The 18409-nt window shown below is 43.2% G+C and overlaps 1 protein-coding gene across 1 annotated transcript in view; it reads right to left on the reverse strand.

Annotated features, from left to right (window-relative positions):
* LOC142302109 (factor XIIa inhibitor-like) overlaps positions 1-18142 on the reverse strand; it is a 61231-nt gene extending 43089 nt beyond the window's left edge. The window contains exons 1-4 of the mRNA XM_075343199.1: positions 17907-18142; positions 17694-17794; positions 4442-4991; positions 913-1053 (exon numbers count right to left, since the gene is read on the reverse strand). Coding sequence (XP_075199314.1) covers positions 913-1053; positions 4442-4991; positions 17694-17777 — 775 coding nt within the window. The 5' untranslated portion in view covers positions 17778-17794; positions 17907-18142. The remainder of the gene's footprint in view (positions 1-912; positions 1054-4441; positions 4992-17693; positions 17795-17906) is intronic.
* Positions 18143-18409: the final 267 nt, after the last annotated feature.

Below are 18409 nucleotides of genomic sequence, written 5' to 3' on the forward strand. Positions count from 1 at the left end.
GGACCTGCGGTAACGCCCTTTCAGTCGCGTGCGCTCATGTGACCTACCCGGAAGAATTCGTTCCACGCTGGTTCCAGGTTCTGTACAAAGGTCCAGTCTCCAGCGGTCTCCCTGTGGACTATTCTTCACTTTCACTGGGGTTGTGCAAGGGTGCACAACCCCATCAGGTGAGCAGCCTCTGGGCAATAACTAATCCCACCCTCACCACTGGGTGTTACACAGCGCATCTCTTTCTCTCTTCCCTTGTCATATAACACAAAATTGCAGACACATGTCTGAGTGTCGGATCAAAATGCGCAACAGAAGTCTATGGGTTTGTGGAAAAAAAAAAAATGGACAGAACACTCAGTTTCCATCAAAGTGTGGAACACTTTCACAGATTGTTAAGAGAATGTAGAGGACATACACCCACATACACACATACATACATACATGCACACTTACATACACATACATACATACATACTGTACATACATACACACACACACATACATACATACACACTTACATACACATACATACACACTTACATACATACACACATACACACACATACATACATACACACTTACATACATACACACACATACATACACATTTACATACATACATAGACACATACATACACACTTACATACACACACATAAATACACACATACATACACACACATACTTATACACACATACACACATACATACATACTTACACACACACACACACATACATACACACACACATACATACACACATGCACACATACATATACACACATACACACATACAAACTTACACACTTACATACATACACACATACACACAGCTTTATATATTACATTAATACTTACTTCTCTAAGGATGTCTCTATGCATAAAGGAAAAATTTACTTACCCTTTCCCATTTATTTCTCACCTTTATTGAAGAAAATTTCATTTGCACTAATAAATGATTTCAAGTTGGTCAAGTCCTTGATCGCATGATGCACACACTGGGGATTTTCCATATCACCGTATAATACTTCCAGCATTAATTTTCTTGTTTCTCCACTAGATCCTGGATGCAAAAAAGTTAATAATGATTATATAAAAAAATTTCTGAGAACTTGAAGAAAATAGTAACATTTTTAGTTTTTTTGTTTGCTTTTTTTTAAACAATCTTTTTGGTAACATTTTGGAGAGAAAAGACAGAAATGTGCACCACAAAACTCACAAGGTGCCAAGTATCATTGGAAGTGGCGTACTTTGCTCTCTATTGAAATCAATGGGAAATTGCTTTGAAAATCCTAAACAAAAATGCATTTTGGGATTTTAAACAATTGATGTCTTGGCTTTACTTTACTTTATGCCTACTAGGACAACCCCTTCTGATTCCACATGATTCCCCAACAGAAAATAATAAAGCCTATACTCACCTCCCGTACCGCTGCTGTTCCAGTGGTGCTAGGGCTCGTGATGCTGGGGCTCACGTGGGGTTATTATGACATTACACGAGCCCCTCATCCAATCAGTGCCGGTTTCTCTCTCCCGCCTTTGAACATAGAAGCTATAAACAGGAAGTGAATGCTCACTTCCTGTTGATTAACTTGTTTAGTCTGAAGGTGGGGAGAGAGAAACCAGCACTGATTGGACCCGGGGCTTGCATGACATCCCAACGACACATGAGCACCGGTACAGCTTTAATGGGGCTGGTACGGGAGGTGAGTATAGGCTTTTTTGTTTTACTTGGGGGAAACATATGGATTCAGAAGGGGTTAGGTTGTCCTAGTACTGGACAACATCTTTATTGCCCAATATTTTTTTGTTTTTGCGCTTTTGATTTTTCCTCCCCTTCATCCAAGAGCCATAAATTTTTATTTTTTTCCCGTTGACATAGCTAGATAAGACAATTTTTTTTACAGGATGGGTTGTACTTTTGAATCACACCATCTATTTTTATCATGTGGTGTACTGAAAAGCAATGAAAAGAAATACAAGTGGGTCAAAATTGCAAAAATTACACAATTCAAGCTCTGTTCAAGGCAGATGTAACACAGTAACACATCCGTCATCTGTTGAGACACAGCCCACATCAAAATCAGGGAATCGTCTCATCACTTTACCCCTATGTCATTTAGGGGTTAAGTGATGAAAAAAAAATCAGAATAATGTAAAAACAAATGTTTGCTTTGTGTCGCCATCAGGGTTGATGAGACATACGAGTACTGGCACATTTTATGTAGAGATTGTCAGTTTCTGTGGTGGCTGTTAGATGCAGATGCTTGCTATATAATATAGCCGGCATCTGGCTTCTGTGGGGGGAGCTCAGCTCCTGAGCACCTCCAAACATGAGAATCTCTTTCCAGGTCCTTAATTTATATCCAAATGTGCAAATGGGTTAAAGCATACTTGTTACCAGATCAAAAGTTACCAGTTTTTGCTCATATTACAGTCCCATTGGTCCCCCAAGTGGTATTTTCTTTTTTTTTTTTTTTTTTTTTTTTAAATCCATCATACAGTTTCAGAGATATTTAGTGCTAATTTTATGGCTTTTATCAAGTGGATGTGGCTCACAGGATTCTGAGGGGATGTGATTTTTAGGGAACTCTGCATAATTACCCTGTGAACCACGTTCCCTTAGAAAAAAAAACATAAAAATGTGCACTAAATATAAAAGCCCATTTCTCTGGAACTGTAAAAAACATACAATAATTGGAATGCTCTGGGAAGCATCGGGAATAAAAAAAAAAAAGTAGCCATTTCTAATCTGCTGACAGGTCTTCTAACTATTACCCTAATATGTAATACGCCTATGTTGTGTGTGTTTCTTTGTGCAATGCTCTCATACTGTAGAAAAGTTTGCACACTGTTCCATGTGATTAACCTACTCCGACCACAATGCTATTTTGGGGTGTCCATGGGCTGAGTAAGGTCACTCAGTTCAATGAGCTCACCTCAGGTCAGGTTACCTGCGATCACAGATGGAGGACCATGAGAACCTCCAGCTGTGACCACAAATAGCCTGAGTGACGTCACCACTCATCAGATTGTTTGTCGTTTGGAATGCAGCAGACATATTGCTACGTTTGACACCCTGCCAATGACGAACAACATCCACACGACTGCCTTGGTCAAACAATATATCGCTGAACGATGTAGCGTTGTTTGTGAGATGTGTACGTGTGACCGCTACAAAACAACCTATGAACGATCTCGGCAAATCGTAACGACGATCTGGGCGTGTCACATCGCTAACAAGATCGCTAGCAATATCGTGGTGTGTAAAGCAGCCTTTATGGTCAAACTTGTTTTGTGGATAGTGTGATATCAGCAGGCTTTAGCTTAGGGATTCCTGTAGGGTTTCCGAGGGTGAGTCTCCAGTGAGCGGGGGTGCCAAATGCGCTTTTCAAGGGCGACAACCTCCGCGGCAAGGTAGGCTAGGGCACCAACTTATGCGGCAAGGTAGGCCCAGCTCTTAGGAGCAATTCTAGCGCCCTGTTGGTTTTGCTATACCTTACATATCAATATTTCTTTCACCATCTCCCTTTATCAACTGGTTCCTCTCTGGTTACCTTTTTATGGCGTTTTTTATGAATAAATGATAAAATTTGTATATTTTAGGAACTTTTTGTTTATTATCCTGCAAATGGAGCCAAGGCCTAACAGATGATTTCTGGATGTGTGACTTTAGTCGAAAAGAGTTAAGCCTGCTTTACACGAGTCGATCTATCGTGCGATAGCACGAGCGATCGTACCCGCCCCCGTCGTTTTTGCATCACGGGCAAATCGCTGCCCGTGGCGCACAAACTCGATTAACTCCCATCACACGCACTTACCTTCCGGACGACCTCGCTGTGGGTGACGAACGTTCCCTTCCTGAAGTGGGAGGGACGGTCGGCGTCACAGCGACGTCACACGGCAGCCGGCCAATATAAGCGGAGGGGCGGAGATGAGCGGGATGTAAACATCCCGCCCACCTCCTTCCTTCCATTAAGCCGGCGGGTGCCGTGGGACGCAGGTATGCTCTGTTCATCGTTCCCGTGGTGTCACATGGAGCAACGTGTGATGCCACGGAAAAGATGAACAACCTGCACCCATGAAAATAAACGTTATTATGAACGTTAACGACGAGTACACGACTCACGATTTGTGAGCGATACTGCGTCGCTCGGAGGTGTCACATGAGACGACGTCGTGCGCTATGCCGGATGTGCGTCACGAAAACCGTGACCCCGACGACATATCGCACAATATATCGTCTCGTGTAAAGCCCGCATTAGAAACTCTCCAATTGATTTGTCGGAATGAGCTCACTGACGAAATCTCAGATAACTTCAGCCAGAAATAGATAAAGACTATAGAAGGCAAAAGGTGCAAAATTGTCAACGAAACCCAAATTCAGCTAAAAAAAATAGCTATCAAACTCATTTTCAATCTTTATAAAAAGCAGCATCTGTGTTCCTTACCCAACAGTAGCTGTGATAGCCCCAGCGCGATGCTAAATGGAGAAATCACGATGTTTGACATTTCATCACGTTGCGACAGTTTTCTGTAAACCTCCAGCGTGAATCTCCTGAGTTGTCTTGAAACCTCCTCGGTGGAGTTTTGAAGATTTGTGCATTCTGGCCACAGCGCAGAACAAGTAGACTCTACAGCTGCTGTTGTTGATTCCACTGTCGGCAGAGGTATTTCCATATCTTCCTCATCTTTGGTTTGGTTACTTTTGGGTTCACATTGGTTAACATTTTCCTTTTCAGGCGGAACTCCATTTTGTTCTTCATCATCAGCTTCTAAGATCTTTTTCACTTTCTCTTCAGTGTCTTTAACGGGAGAATGAGCTGAAGAAGATCCTGCCGATTCTTCTACCTTTTCCGTGGACGGATCTTTCAGACCTATAGGAACTTCATTTTTACTGTTTATTGATTTCTGTGGATTGGTGACATTATGTATGTCTGTAGATGTCTCTTGATTTAGGTCTTTTTGTTCTGAATTTGGCTCCAGGGCAGCAATTATTTCCTGAATTATAGAAAAAAAAAAAACAGAAAATGAATTTCAAAATATTTAATTCTAAAAATATTAATAGTAAGTTTGCAGATTTTCATATTCTCTAACATGCTTCAAGCCTATGTGACGCCCCTGAGGCTTCAGTCGCCACAGGGATACTGCATCTCAGCCAAGGTGTGGTATTCCATTCCGGGTACAGAGGAGGTCATCCACCGCTATGCACACAATTCACACAACACTCACTTTAGCAGCTCTTCCACTGGGACTGGGTTAGGGTAGGATGCTGGGGTGGCCATCGTTAGGTATGGGACCTCCTGCCCACTAGTCCAGCCACCCGGGGGTGGAGTGTAGTTAGGGGGAGCAGCCTGTGAGAGGAGGGCAGAACAGTCAGAGACACGCAGACAGACAGGGCGGAGTAGGACACAGAGGAGTCCAGAATACCCGTGGTCTGGAGCTGGGGCAGCTAGACCTGGGTGTAGGACAGGAAGGGGTCCTGGGGCTCATGGGGAGTGTGTCAGGCACCCGTGACCCATTCCACTGACAAAGCATTGGGGTGGAGGGACCACAAGCAGGAAGGACACACAGAACAGTGCACCGGCCTTAACCTTCAAACTATCCGGGATCGGCTGGAGCCCATTATGACGAAGCTCAGTACTCCAGAGGCGGTCACATATTATCCATGTGAACCAGGACCGGAAACCTTAGTGAGTAAAAGAACTTTGACTGCAACCCTGTGTCTTCCTATCATTCCTGCACCCCCAGCCTCATATCCCTGCACGGCGGAGATTACCACTCCCAACATCACTGGGGCCTGAACTCTGCCTGTGGAGAGCTGTACCAACTGAGCTGCGCCATCATCTGCCCCAGCGGACTGGCCGCATACCACAGCTGGCATCATGAATAAACTCAACTCCCCTGTAAATATTCCCTTCATCTTTATTGACACCGCTGGGGTCACGGAGCTGGGCCTGGCCGCTGTGACATCCCTCCCTACACCGGCCCGGTAACAAGTAACCTCCACTGCCCCGGTGCGGGCGTATCACCTACAGGCTCCGATTCAGCATTAGCATATTTTGTTGCTTTGGGTTTTTTATTTTTTGTCTTATGGTATTCGGTGATGTTTTTTCAAAATGTCTCTCGAGGTTCACAAATTTTGCACAAAATTAAAAATTATATTTATTTGCTTTTTCAAAATATCTCTAGTGGTTCATGAATTTTGCACAAAATGAAAATCTTTATTTTGGTTTTTAAACTTTTTTAATAGCAAAAAAAGTTGAATTTTCCACTAAAAATTCAACAAAAATTGTAGATGTACATAAAATCACTGCAGGCGAGAGGATGGGGGGGGGGACTAACTTAAATTTAAGCCAAAACTTCATTTATTTATTTGTTTTTTTGGGGGTTTTTTTTAAAAAAGGTCGTAGTTGATGAATCAGCTGAAAACATCTGGAATCCACAAACTCTGCTCACAATGGTGACTATATTAAAAAAAAAACAAAAACAAGAGAACAAATCTAATATATAAAGCGAGTGTATGTGTGTGTATGTACCATATGTGTGTGTGTCCACTAAAGGAATCCGCACTGTCGCATTAACAATCACAAAAGTTTGCACAACCACCTCATGTGACTCAGGGAACGTAATAGTTTTGAGGGTAAAATGTAACCCCGCGCTTTACAGTTATTCACTAAAAGCCTGCTTACATTAAAGTCAATGGGCTGGGAGCTACAGGTCATTAATAGGAGCTGTGATTGGTTGCTATAGGCAACAGAGGACATTCCTAGTATAAGAAGCTTATGTGTGAGGTAATATGAAATCGGTAGAGAGAGAGACACACACAGAGACACACACAGACAGGGGCAGAGACACAGACAGACAGAGACAGAGAGAAAGAGAAAAAGACAGACAGAGAGAGACAGAGAAAGGTGGATAGAGAGAAAGGGACAGAAAGAGAGACAGAGAGAAACAGAGAGACAGAGAGAGAAGCAGAGACACAGACAGAGATAGAGAGAGGCAGACAGACAGAGAGAGGGAGACAGAGAGAGAAGGAGACAGACAGAGACAGACAGAGAGAGAGATAGAGACAGAGAGAGAAACAGAGAGATGAATAGAGAGACAGACAAAGAGACAGAGAGAGATGGATAGAGAGAGCCAGACAGAGAGAAACAGAGACAGACATGGAGAGAGACAGAGAAAGAGAGGCAGACAGGGAGAGAAAGAGACAGACAGAGAGATGGAGACAGACGGAGACAGAGACAGAGAGAGATAGAGACAAACAGACAGAGACAGAGAGACTGATAGAGACGGATAGAGAGAGAGACAGACAGGGAGAGAGACAAAGACACAGAAAGAGAGAGACAGACAGACGGAGACAGACAGAGAGTGAGGGAGACAGATAGACAGAGGGAGAGTGGGAGAGAGACAGTTTCTATCTCATGCAACACCGGGGGCCCCAGCTAGTATAAAATAAACTTTAAAAAAGCACAAATCAAAAAAATAAGGTGTAAATGAATAAGAGGCAGAAAACAACAAAAAAACTAGACAAACAAGGTGCATAACGAAAAAAGCTCTGAAAAAAATACATAACAGAAAAGACTGGCTGATTAGAAAATGTACAATACGTCTTAAACTCTGTAGTTTCCTGGGGCATGTACAGGATTTTTTCTTATTTTTTTTTTATAACTACCAGTACCATTGCTTAAGGAAAATATGATTAGTATTGTCATAGTTAATTACTACAGATTTTGGACCAGATTCATCAAGCACGTTTTGCCAATTTTCAAGTGTAAAGAAGCTTGTAATAACATTTTTGCTCAACTTGGAGTTTTTGGGAGTTTTTTTCACATCAGCGCCGACAACTTTTTGAAAAGTGCTTTTATTTAATTATGCGATAGAGCTGCGGCGACCAAAAAATAGGAAATCTGGTGTTGAGTTTTTTAACCGAAATGGTATTTACTGTATATGTTAATTATATTTACATTTTGATTGATTGGGTTTTTACAGATGTGGCAAGACCAGATTTTTTTTTTCTTTACTTATTTTTAAACTGAGAATAGGGGGTTAATTAATGGTTTTTAATATTTTTTAAAACTTTACTATCCTTGGGGATATGCGATCCTTTGATTGCTTGTTCTATATGCTACCATACCACAGTATGGTAGTATATATCGTAAATGATGATAGCCATGGGGTCTTTCAACAAGACCCTTGCTTCTATAGTAACCCATCCACATCAGTATTTGCCCCCATTTAAATGCCTCTGTTAGACATTGATAACAGATTTTTAACCACTTAAATGCTATCAGACCTAGCAACAATTGTTGCTTTTATAGGCAGATTCCAGCTGGGTAACACAGCCAGCATCCTTTGTGTGAGATGGGACTGAGCTTCTGACATGCAGACTTTGCTATGAATTTACAGATACGTCCATTTGCACTAAGGGGGTTACAGTCAGAATGAAAGACAAAGGCTTGTAAATATTTAATTACACTCAGTATACAGTGGTAAAAAGTTTGGGCACCCTTGGTCAAAATGACTGTTATGAACAGTAAAGCAAGTTGAGGATGAAATTATCTCTAAAAGGCATAAAGTTATCGATGACACATTTCCTTTGTATTTTAGGCAAAAAATAAAATTACTTTCATCTTTTACATTTTAAAATTAAGAAAACAACAGAAATGGAAAAATGTCAAAGTTTGGGCACCCTGCATGGCTAGGACCTAGTAGCCCCCCTTTGGCAAGTATCACAGCTTGTAAACCATCAGTAATTGGAAATTAATCCTGCCACTTAGTGAAAAATATTATCAGCTGGTTCAACTGATGGCCCATAAAAAGTGTCTCATTACAAAGGTGCCACATAATTAACATCATGATGGGTAAAATCCATTAGATGTGATAAGCCCAACGCTTTACCCGGCTCTTCCCGATTGCCCTGGTGCGATGGCAATCAGGGTAATGAGGGAGTTAATGACATCCCACAGCAGCTACTAAGTCCTAGATTAGTAATGGCAGGCATCTAGGAGACACCCCCATCACTAATCTGTAAGTGAAAGTAAATAAACACAAACACGAAAAAAACCCTTTATTTGGAATAAAATACAAAACACACCCCTGCATGACTTCGCGCCGCCTCCAGACTGATGTCTATAGAAAGGAGACGGCAGTGAATTCTTTACTGCATGCCTCTTCTGCTCATAACATCTCTACTATCCAAGCCATCCCGGTCGGTCAGTTTCTCAGGGTAAAACGGATCTGCTCCACAGAGGAGAAATTTGAGGGACAGGCAGGTGACCTACGTCACAGGTTCTTTCAGAGGGGATATAGCCATCGTTCAATTAAGAAAGGCTATAACAGAGCTAAGGCAACTCCTCGAGGCCAATTGTTACAAAAATCCAATCCCTGAGATTTCTTGGGATCGATCTGATACATGGGGGCATCAGAGGCGGCAACATGAAGAAAATATTGGCTCAGAGGGAGGTAAAATGGATTGTGGCACTTGATACTCTGAGTCCTAGGGGACTCAACGAAAATTTGAGTTTTTCGCCTTTCCTATAAATTGTTGTATCATCATCATGTGATTGTGGGTGCTCTGTTGTGTTTTATAATTTTTATACTTTTAAAAAATATATATATCTTTCTATTTTTTCATTTTGCTGATTATATATCTGTTTATTTGTGCATTGCAGTACCCAAAATTATTTGTTGATGGACATCCTTAAAAAACTATTAAGCCTATTTTTCTCCATGGACCCGCCTTTGAATATCCATCCAATTAATCGACAGTGTCAATGTTATGACCATCTCTGAACATCAACAGAAACCATATTTTTGGATCTTTATAATACAATTCTGGCCATTACAAGAAAACTATGTATATGATTTAAAATGTATATTTGTGATTTTTCCCTTTTTTTTTTTCTTATTTCTTATATATATGGCATATGTTATCTCTCATGGTTTTCTGTTATGCGTGGTGGATTTGGATGTGCGCATGCTCAGTCGCGTCACCCCCTCCTGCCCCCTCGCGGCGTCTATATGATCTCTGTGTGCGTTGTGATTCCCATGGTTACCTGTGGGTCTCCGGGGGCACAGGTGGACTCTGACGCCGCTCTGGGTGTATGTGATGCGGTGACGCGCCTGCACATGCGCCGCGGTTGTCCAATTCCATCGGATATGGTGACGGTCATGTGACCGTCACCATAGATACAAAAAGGTCCTGCAAACACATGTGAACTTACCCATGAATAAGCGACCATAATCCTTTGCGAAACGTACGTCGGGTCCTCCACGCGGAGCACTTCCATCTGCAGGCTGTGTGCACCGGCGCCCCAGGTATTACCGCTGACTCCTTGTTAGCCGCTCACCCGGCGATTACTCTCAGGCTTCTAGGTACAGGGCGTATCTCCGGTCACTACCGCTTGCCTTTCCATCGCTCCCACCCGCGGGCTTTTGTATACCAGGCGTCCAATGTATTATTTCTGACCTTCATTGGTAGCCGTATATTCGGCGATTACTAATAGATTACCTGACATTGGGCGCAATTTAGGTTACTTTTGCCCTGCTCACCCACTGTACTTCCTCCTTGTACTGTTTTCATTTTTATAACTATATATTGTTGTGTCATATGGAAATGTAAAAATTCCCTTTTTAATACATTGTCTCAATAAAACTTACTTTTTAACTTTTTCACCTTTAAAACTCCTTTGTCCTCCATTTTTTCCATAAGTCCTAGATTAGTAATGGCAGGCATCTATGAGACACCCCCATCACTAATCTGTAAGTGAAAGTAAATAAACACAAACACGAAAAAAACCCTTTATTTGGAATAAAATACAAAACACACCCCTGCATGACTGACCGCTGTGATTGCAGACAGAGACTGAGCCACGATCTGCAGTGACGTCACTCAGGTGATTTGCAGTCACAGCTGGATGTTCCCACCTGTGACCACAAATTACCTGAGTGACATAATCTCTCATTACGACTCAGTTTCTTTCTGCACCCACAGGTGGCAGTCATCCTCTATGGCCACTTTCTGTGGTTGGTGTCACATTTACGAGTGACTCGCGTGAGAATCGAGTCGCATCACCTGGCACAGCCTGCCGTTCTTCGGGCAGGAGCATGCAGCTGAATGTATTTTTATGCATGCAGCTGCACGCTCCTGTCCGGAGAACAGCAGGCTGTGCCAGGTGATGCATCTCGATTCTCGCACGAGTCATTTTCAAGTGTGACACCGGCCTTACATTTAGCAGAACTGAATTGTCATGGGACCTCGTGTGAATTACGTCAGATGTGCAGGGTTGTTTTAAGGTTAATAAAGTGGTGAAAGAGGGCGTATTTTGTCTTTTATTCCAAATAAAGGATTTTTTCGGTGTTTGTGTTTATTTACTGTCACTTACAGATTAGTGATGGAGGTGTCTCAGAGACCCTCCCCATTACTAATCTAGGGCTTATTGGCTGTTGTAGGCTGCCATTAACCCTCTCATTACCTCATTTGCCACCGCACCAGGGCAATCGGGAAGAACAGGATAAAGCGCAGAGTTTGTCACTTCTAATAGATGCGACAATCTTGGGCGGCTGCAGGTTGCAATTTTTAGGCATGGATCTCCCCAGTCTGAGAGTACCAGCCCCCAGCTGTCGGGCTTTATCTTGGCTGGGTATCAAAATTGGGGGGACCACACGTTGTTTTTTTTTAAATTATTTATTTAAACCCCCTTCTTATTTTCGTGTAAATAAGGTACTGGCCAAAGGAGGTACTATTAGGTTCTAACCATGCAGGGTGCCCAAACTTTTATATTGGCCCATCTTCCTTTTTTGTTCATTTAAAAATGTAAAAGATGAAAATAAAAAAGGTGTTCCCTAAAATACAAAGGAAATGTGTCATCTTTAACTTTTTGCCTTTTAGAGATCATTTCATCTTCAACTTGCTTTACGACTAAAGACATACCGGTATGTCCTTGGTCGCCTATCTCCGGTTACCATGGGCTCCGGCGGCGAGCCCGCAGTAATCCCCACACATGTCTGCTGATCTGATCAGCAGAGATGTGTGTCTAACAGGCGCAGGTGGATCGATGATCTGCCTGTGACTCGCCCACCCCAGGGCTATGGGACACCCGGTGCCGGGCCGGACTAGTCCGGGGGTAATCAGTGGTAGCGGGGCCCGACTCCGTGGCCCTGGTGGGTGTCAGTTAAAATATGGCTGGTGACTTGGGAGCAATTAAAGTATTTGTTTCGTGACGCCACCTGTGGTTTGCGGCTATTAAGCCGCCGCTGCTGTATGAGGCCTCCGGGGTGATGTAATGGCAGCAATGGTGGTACTGCTCCCCACAGGTGGAGCGGTGCCCCGGGGACACTGTTAGTGCTCGTGAAAGTCTATGGTGTTGTGTGGATAACACGGTGCAGGGCCGACAGGCAATGAAAGAACCAGTCACAAACAACAGTCTCTTTACCTTCTCCTCTTTTACTTTAAGAACAGTCCAGTCCTGGGAGACCGTCACAGGTGGTGAAGGGGATCCGGTCGGCCTGGAAGTACTTGGGGTGATCTTTCTGGCCAGCTGAGTATGAGGCCTACTCCTGTTCTTTTCTTTACTATGATAGGACCCTGCTCTCTGGATCTAGCAATGGCCCTCTTGCTGCTGGGACTGGTGGTACGTCCCTTTCCCTCTGTGGTAGGCTGCGCAGGCCCTCTCTGGTGCTTCTCTGCTGGAGTCCACACCGGGCCCTGATGCTGCAGCTGTACCTTCGGGCTGTTTATGGGCCAGGTGCTTGCAGCTCTCCTGCCCTTCGGATTCGGCTACAAGGGAATATTTTAAACCCTGGTGGCCACAGACTCCGATGTCCGAGTCTCTTCCCTGCCTCTCTGCTACTCCTGCTTCCCTGGGCCAAGCTGCTCCAGCTCCAGGCCCCAGATCCACAGGACAGCACACTCTGCGTCTGCTCGCTCTCACTTCTCTCTACAGACTGACTGCTATTTCCTCCCTCAGGTCAGACTTGAGGAATGCTCCCTGGAATTCCAGGTTCAGAGCTCCCCCTGCTGGCCGGAGGGAGAACTGCGTTGGATTTTAAACTTGCTGGCCAATGGACCTCCCAATTACTTTCAGGCTCAGCATTAACCCTTTGGAAGGGCAATGCTGTTGTGGCGACCAGGTCCTTGGGCGCCACACCTGCACCTGCTAACCCTTTAGATCAGGGGTCTCAAACTTGGCTGGGTGTATGGGCCGCATAGAGGAAAAAAAATAATTTGGGGGGCCGCATTCTTTGCAGGACAAAGTAACATTTTTATTGGTACCATATATAATATATATATATTTTATTTTTTTTTTTACACACCTTGGGATCACTGATTTTGAACATTTTCACTTGTTCATTATAGCAAACGAGCACATTCTTTGTTTAAATATAAACTTTTTTTTTTTTTTTTACATTTTATTCCTTTCTTGTAACTAATAGTCTTACAATTAGCACTACATAGAAATTTTGGCCAACATCTTTTAGTAATGTTCCCCATATTGTTGTAACGTGCCCATCCTTGTCCCCTTGTAGTATTGTGCCCCATCCCACAGTAATGTGCTCATCCTTGTCCCCTTGTAGTATTGTACCCCATCCTAGTCCCCATCCTACAGTAATGTGCTCATCCTTGTCCCCATCCTAAAGCAATGTTCCCCATCCTTGTCCCCATTTTGTAGTAATGTGTTCATCCTTGTCCCCATTTTGTAGTAATGTGTTCATCCTTGTCCCCATTTTGTAGCAATGTGTTCATACTTGTCCCCATCCTATAATAATGTCCCCAATCTATAGTAATGTGTCCATCCTTGTCCCCCATCTTATAGTAATGTTCCCCATCCTTGTCCCCTTGTAGCAATGTCCCCATCCTATAGTACTGTCCCCATTCTATAGTAATGTGCCCATCCTTCAGTAATGTGCCAATCTTGTCCCCAGCCTTATCCCTTTGTATGGTAATGTTTCCCATCCTTGTCGCCTTGTAGTAATGCCCCTATCCTATAGTAATGTCCCCAGCCTTGTCCCCATTCTATAGTCATGTGCCCATCCTAGTCCCTATCCTATAGTAATGTCCCCATACTATAGTAATAATGTCCCCATCCAATAGTATTGTGCCCATCCTTGTAATGTCCCAATCCTATAGTAATGTCCCCAGCCTTATCCCCATCTCATAGTAATATGCGCACTTTGTCCCCATCCTGTAGTAATGGGTCAGCAGCTCCCCTCACCTTCCACAGACGCCGGAGTGAAGCTGAGGGGAGTGGTCTCCGGCCCCAGATCCACAGTGATTGGAGAGATCGGTCACAAGGCCGGTCTCTCCAATCAGAGCTGGGGGCGGGTGAAACAGAGGTCATCCAGCTCCAGCCAATGATCAGGGCTACAGCTGCCCTGATCTTGGATGGAGTTCAATGTTTCAGCGATTTTCAATGGCTGAAACATTAGTGGCTGTGATTGGCTGATGAACGCCAATCACAGCCTCCGTAGGTCTGGGGAGGAGACACCACACCTCCTGAGGTCCCCTCCTCCCCAAATCTAAGGTATTTGCAGCGATTGCAGCCACCGGGGCTGCGATTTTGCCATGACGTACTGGGTATGTCATGGGTCCTTAAGTACCAGGGAGCCATAACGTACCCAGTATGTCATAGGTCGCTAAGGGGTTAACGTCCAACACACACACACACACACACACACCATTCTTCTCACCGGTCCCGCGCTCCCTCCGCTGCCTCATCTCTGCTTCGTGCGGCCCCCAGGCCCGTGCCCCTGGTCACTATCTCGGCAGCTGCAGTGCCACTGTCAGCGAGAGCGCAGGGCCGGCAACACATTCATCGGACATAAAGTACAGACAGTGGCTGCGGCCCCTGCACCTGCCGCGATAGTACAGGGGCACGGGCCTGGGGGCCGCACGAACTACCCTGAGGGGCCACATGCGGCCCGCGGGCCGCGTGTTTGAGACCCCTGCTTTAGATCGTGCTGGGAAACACTGACAGCATGATTTAAATGGCCGGAGTGGGGATCACGCTGTTCTCCGCCACTATCGTTGGCCCCATGACACGATCACAGGGCGCCAATGTGTTGCCATGGTAGCATAGGGTCAGCTGATGATCCCTGACGCTCCCATGACTCACTTCCTGTGAGAGCCGACTGAGGTCCGAGAGAGCGCAGGCACTCACAGGAGATGAGCATTTCTGCTGATCAGAGTGATGCAGCTCTGATCAGCAGAAATGCACAAGCGATCAGTCTGTGCAGTGATAATGTCGCCTAGGCGGACTAGTAAAATAAATGAAAAAAAATGTAAAACGTTTTAAACAATATGAAAAAAAAGTTAAAATCACCCCTCTTTCCCCCATTCAAAATAAAACATTTTAAAAAATACACATTTTTGGTATTGCCGCATTCAGAAATGCCCAATCTATCAAATTATAAAATTTGATTGATACACGATCTACCGATAAAAAAAATTAGAAACACCAAAATTGTTTTTTGGTTGCCGCAATTTTTTTTAAAATGCAAAAAACACGAGATCAAAACATAGCATCTGCATAAAAATTATATAATTAAAAACGCAAGCCCAAGACACAAAAAATAAGCTATCACTGAGCCTCAGATGGCGAAAAATGAGAACGCTAAGGGTCTCAGTAAATGGCGCCAAAACCACCACCTTTTTTTTGGCAAACTTCTGATTTTTTTTCACCCCTTAGATAAAAGTAAAAGTATACATGTTTGGTGTCTACGAACTCGTACTGACCTGAGGCATCATATTGAGACGTCAGTTTTACCATATAGTGAACACGATAAATTAAAGACCCCACAAACAATTGTGCACTTTTTTTTGCAATTTCACCGCACTTGGAATTTTTTTCCCATTTTCCAGTACATTATATGGTAAAACTAAGGGTGTCATTCAAAATAACAAGTCGTTTTGCAAAAACAAGCCCTCATATGGCAATATTGACTGAAAAATAAAAAAGTTATGGCTCTTGGAAGCAGAGGAGGAAAAAATAAAAATGAAAAACGGAAAATCGTCTGGGGGTAAAGGGGTTAATTGATCACAATAGCAGTCATTTATGGATGCCAAAATGTTTGCATACCACTGCATTCTCTAAGTACGTCGTACATGATTAAAGTCCACCTACTCATACTTTATCCCTATAGGGAGCCTGAAAACAATACTTTTATGCCATGTGACAAGTCAGATCTAACTCTAATCCTGTTTTTACATAAAGGCTTTGTTAGTAAATACCTAAACCAAGAATAAACCAACTTATTTTTAAGAATAAAATAAAAAATGTCAAAAAATTTTGAATATTATGGCAATTTCTTTAAAGTGAACCTGTCAGGTGTAATATGCACCCAGAACCACGAGCAGTCCTGGGTGCATATTTCTAATAACTGCCTAGCCGTCCCTGTATCTTGTAGCATAAATAAAGGAAGCATTAGAAAAAGTATTTGTAAAGATCTTTTATCGTATGCTAATGAGCACAGGGACTAGTCCCAAGGGCATTACTTCCCTTGGCTAGTCGGCCCCCTTAGCATGTAGGCACACCCCTGTGGGCGTGCTAACATGCTAATGAATGCGTAGCATCAGAGGATGATCTCACTCACCTCTCCGCTGCCATCACGACCGAGTCCTGGATTTCGGCTCAGTGCATCTGATCCCGCACTTCCGGTCATGGGTACTGCATGGGTTTGAAGCCAGGACGCGTACACCCGGCTTCATAGTGTGCATGACCAGAAGTGCGGGATCATGAGCACTTAGCCGAAATCCAGGAGTCGGATGCGATGGCAGCGGAGAGGTGAGTGAGATCATCCTCTGATGCTGCCCATTCATTAGCATGATAGTACACCCACAGGGGCGTACTAACATACTAAGGGACCAACTAGCCAGGGGAACAAACGCCCAGGGGACTAGTCCCCGTGATCATTAGCATAAGATAAAAGATCTTTAGAAATACGTTTTCTAAAGATCTCTTTATCTATGCTAGTGTATACAGGGACAGTTAGGCAGGGATTAGCAATATACACCCAGAACTGCTTGTGGTTATGGGTACATAGTGGACCTGACAGATTCCCTTTAAAAACTAATGCCCAGCAGACTAGTCCTTGGCCTCATTAGCATATGATAAAAGATCTTTAGAAATACTTTTTCTATAGATCTCTTTATCTATGCTAGTGTATACATGGACGGTTAGGCAGGAATTAGCAATATACATGCAGAACTGCTTGTGGTTCTGGGTACATAGTGGACCTGACAGATTCCATTTAAAAACTAACGTCCAGGGGACTAGTCCTTGGCCTCAGTAGCATATGATAAAAGATCTTTAGAAATACTTTTTCTATAGATTTCTTTATCTATGCTAGTGTATACAGGGACGGTTAGGCAGGGATTAGCAATATACACGCAGAACTGCTCTTGGTTCTGGGTGATATTGAACCTGAAAGGTTCCCTTTAAACTGTTTTGTGGCTTTTGAAGCCGGATCGTACCCTCCTGAAAAAAAATGGTGTTCATGTACCCTAACTTAATATACCCTAAATTTTATGCAGTCTCAATATTAGACAGGGATTAGTAAATCTGTACCAAAGTTCAAAAACATTGACAGACAAAGGGTTCAAAATCATGACCTGCAAATAAATGTACACCAAAAACATAAAGTACAGTCAGTGCACATTGGACAGACTCATTATACTTTTCTGATTGATTGTATGGTGCTAACCTCAGACGTCACTTCTGAGACAGACCCGTTATTCTTGCACATCGCTGTTGCAAAAAGGAAAACCACGTGGATGAGAATTTGCATTGTAAATAGGAAAATGGCTGAAAACAAAAACAGAGAATGTTTATGTTTCAAAGCAGAATTCAATATATATATATATATATATATATATACATAATATATATTTTGCTTTTTTTCCCAGTTTCATCTTACCTCCAATGTTAAGCTTTGAGATCAGTCCTCTTGTTGTGCGTCTCTTATCTCTAGACGATTGATTGCTCCCGGCAAAAGAAACAAAAAAATATAAACTTTTAATGGCAAATCAAAAATAAAAGTGAAGGTGAAGTTCAAGATTGCTTAGGACCCTTCATCAGGCATGATCTATAAGTGTTGTTCCAAAAGAAAAAAGGGAATGTGTTTATCAGCTAGTCAGATTCACAGATTTTCATTGGATGGGATGAAGACAAAAATAGTTAAACATTCTCTCGAATTCCTGTAAATGCACTGACTTCCAAAAAGTTCCTCCCCAACTAAAGAAATTCATTTCATCGTGTCCGGATTCTTTCAATTTCATCTTGTGGGCAATACTATTCATTAACCACTCAAGAACCAGGACAATTTCAACATTTCGGAACCTTAAATTTGAGACTTAAAGGGGGTTGTCCAGGCTGGAAGTAAAAGTGTCACGTTTACCGACTGCAATATGTAATGGCGTG

This window comes from Anomaloglossus baeobatrachus, chromosome 1 (assembly GCF_048569485.1).
Source record: "Anomaloglossus baeobatrachus isolate aAnoBae1 chromosome 1, aAnoBae1.hap1, whole genome shotgun sequence".
Taxonomy (NCBI): domain Eukaryota; kingdom Metazoa; phylum Chordata; class Amphibia; order Anura; family Aromobatidae; genus Anomaloglossus; species Anomaloglossus baeobatrachus.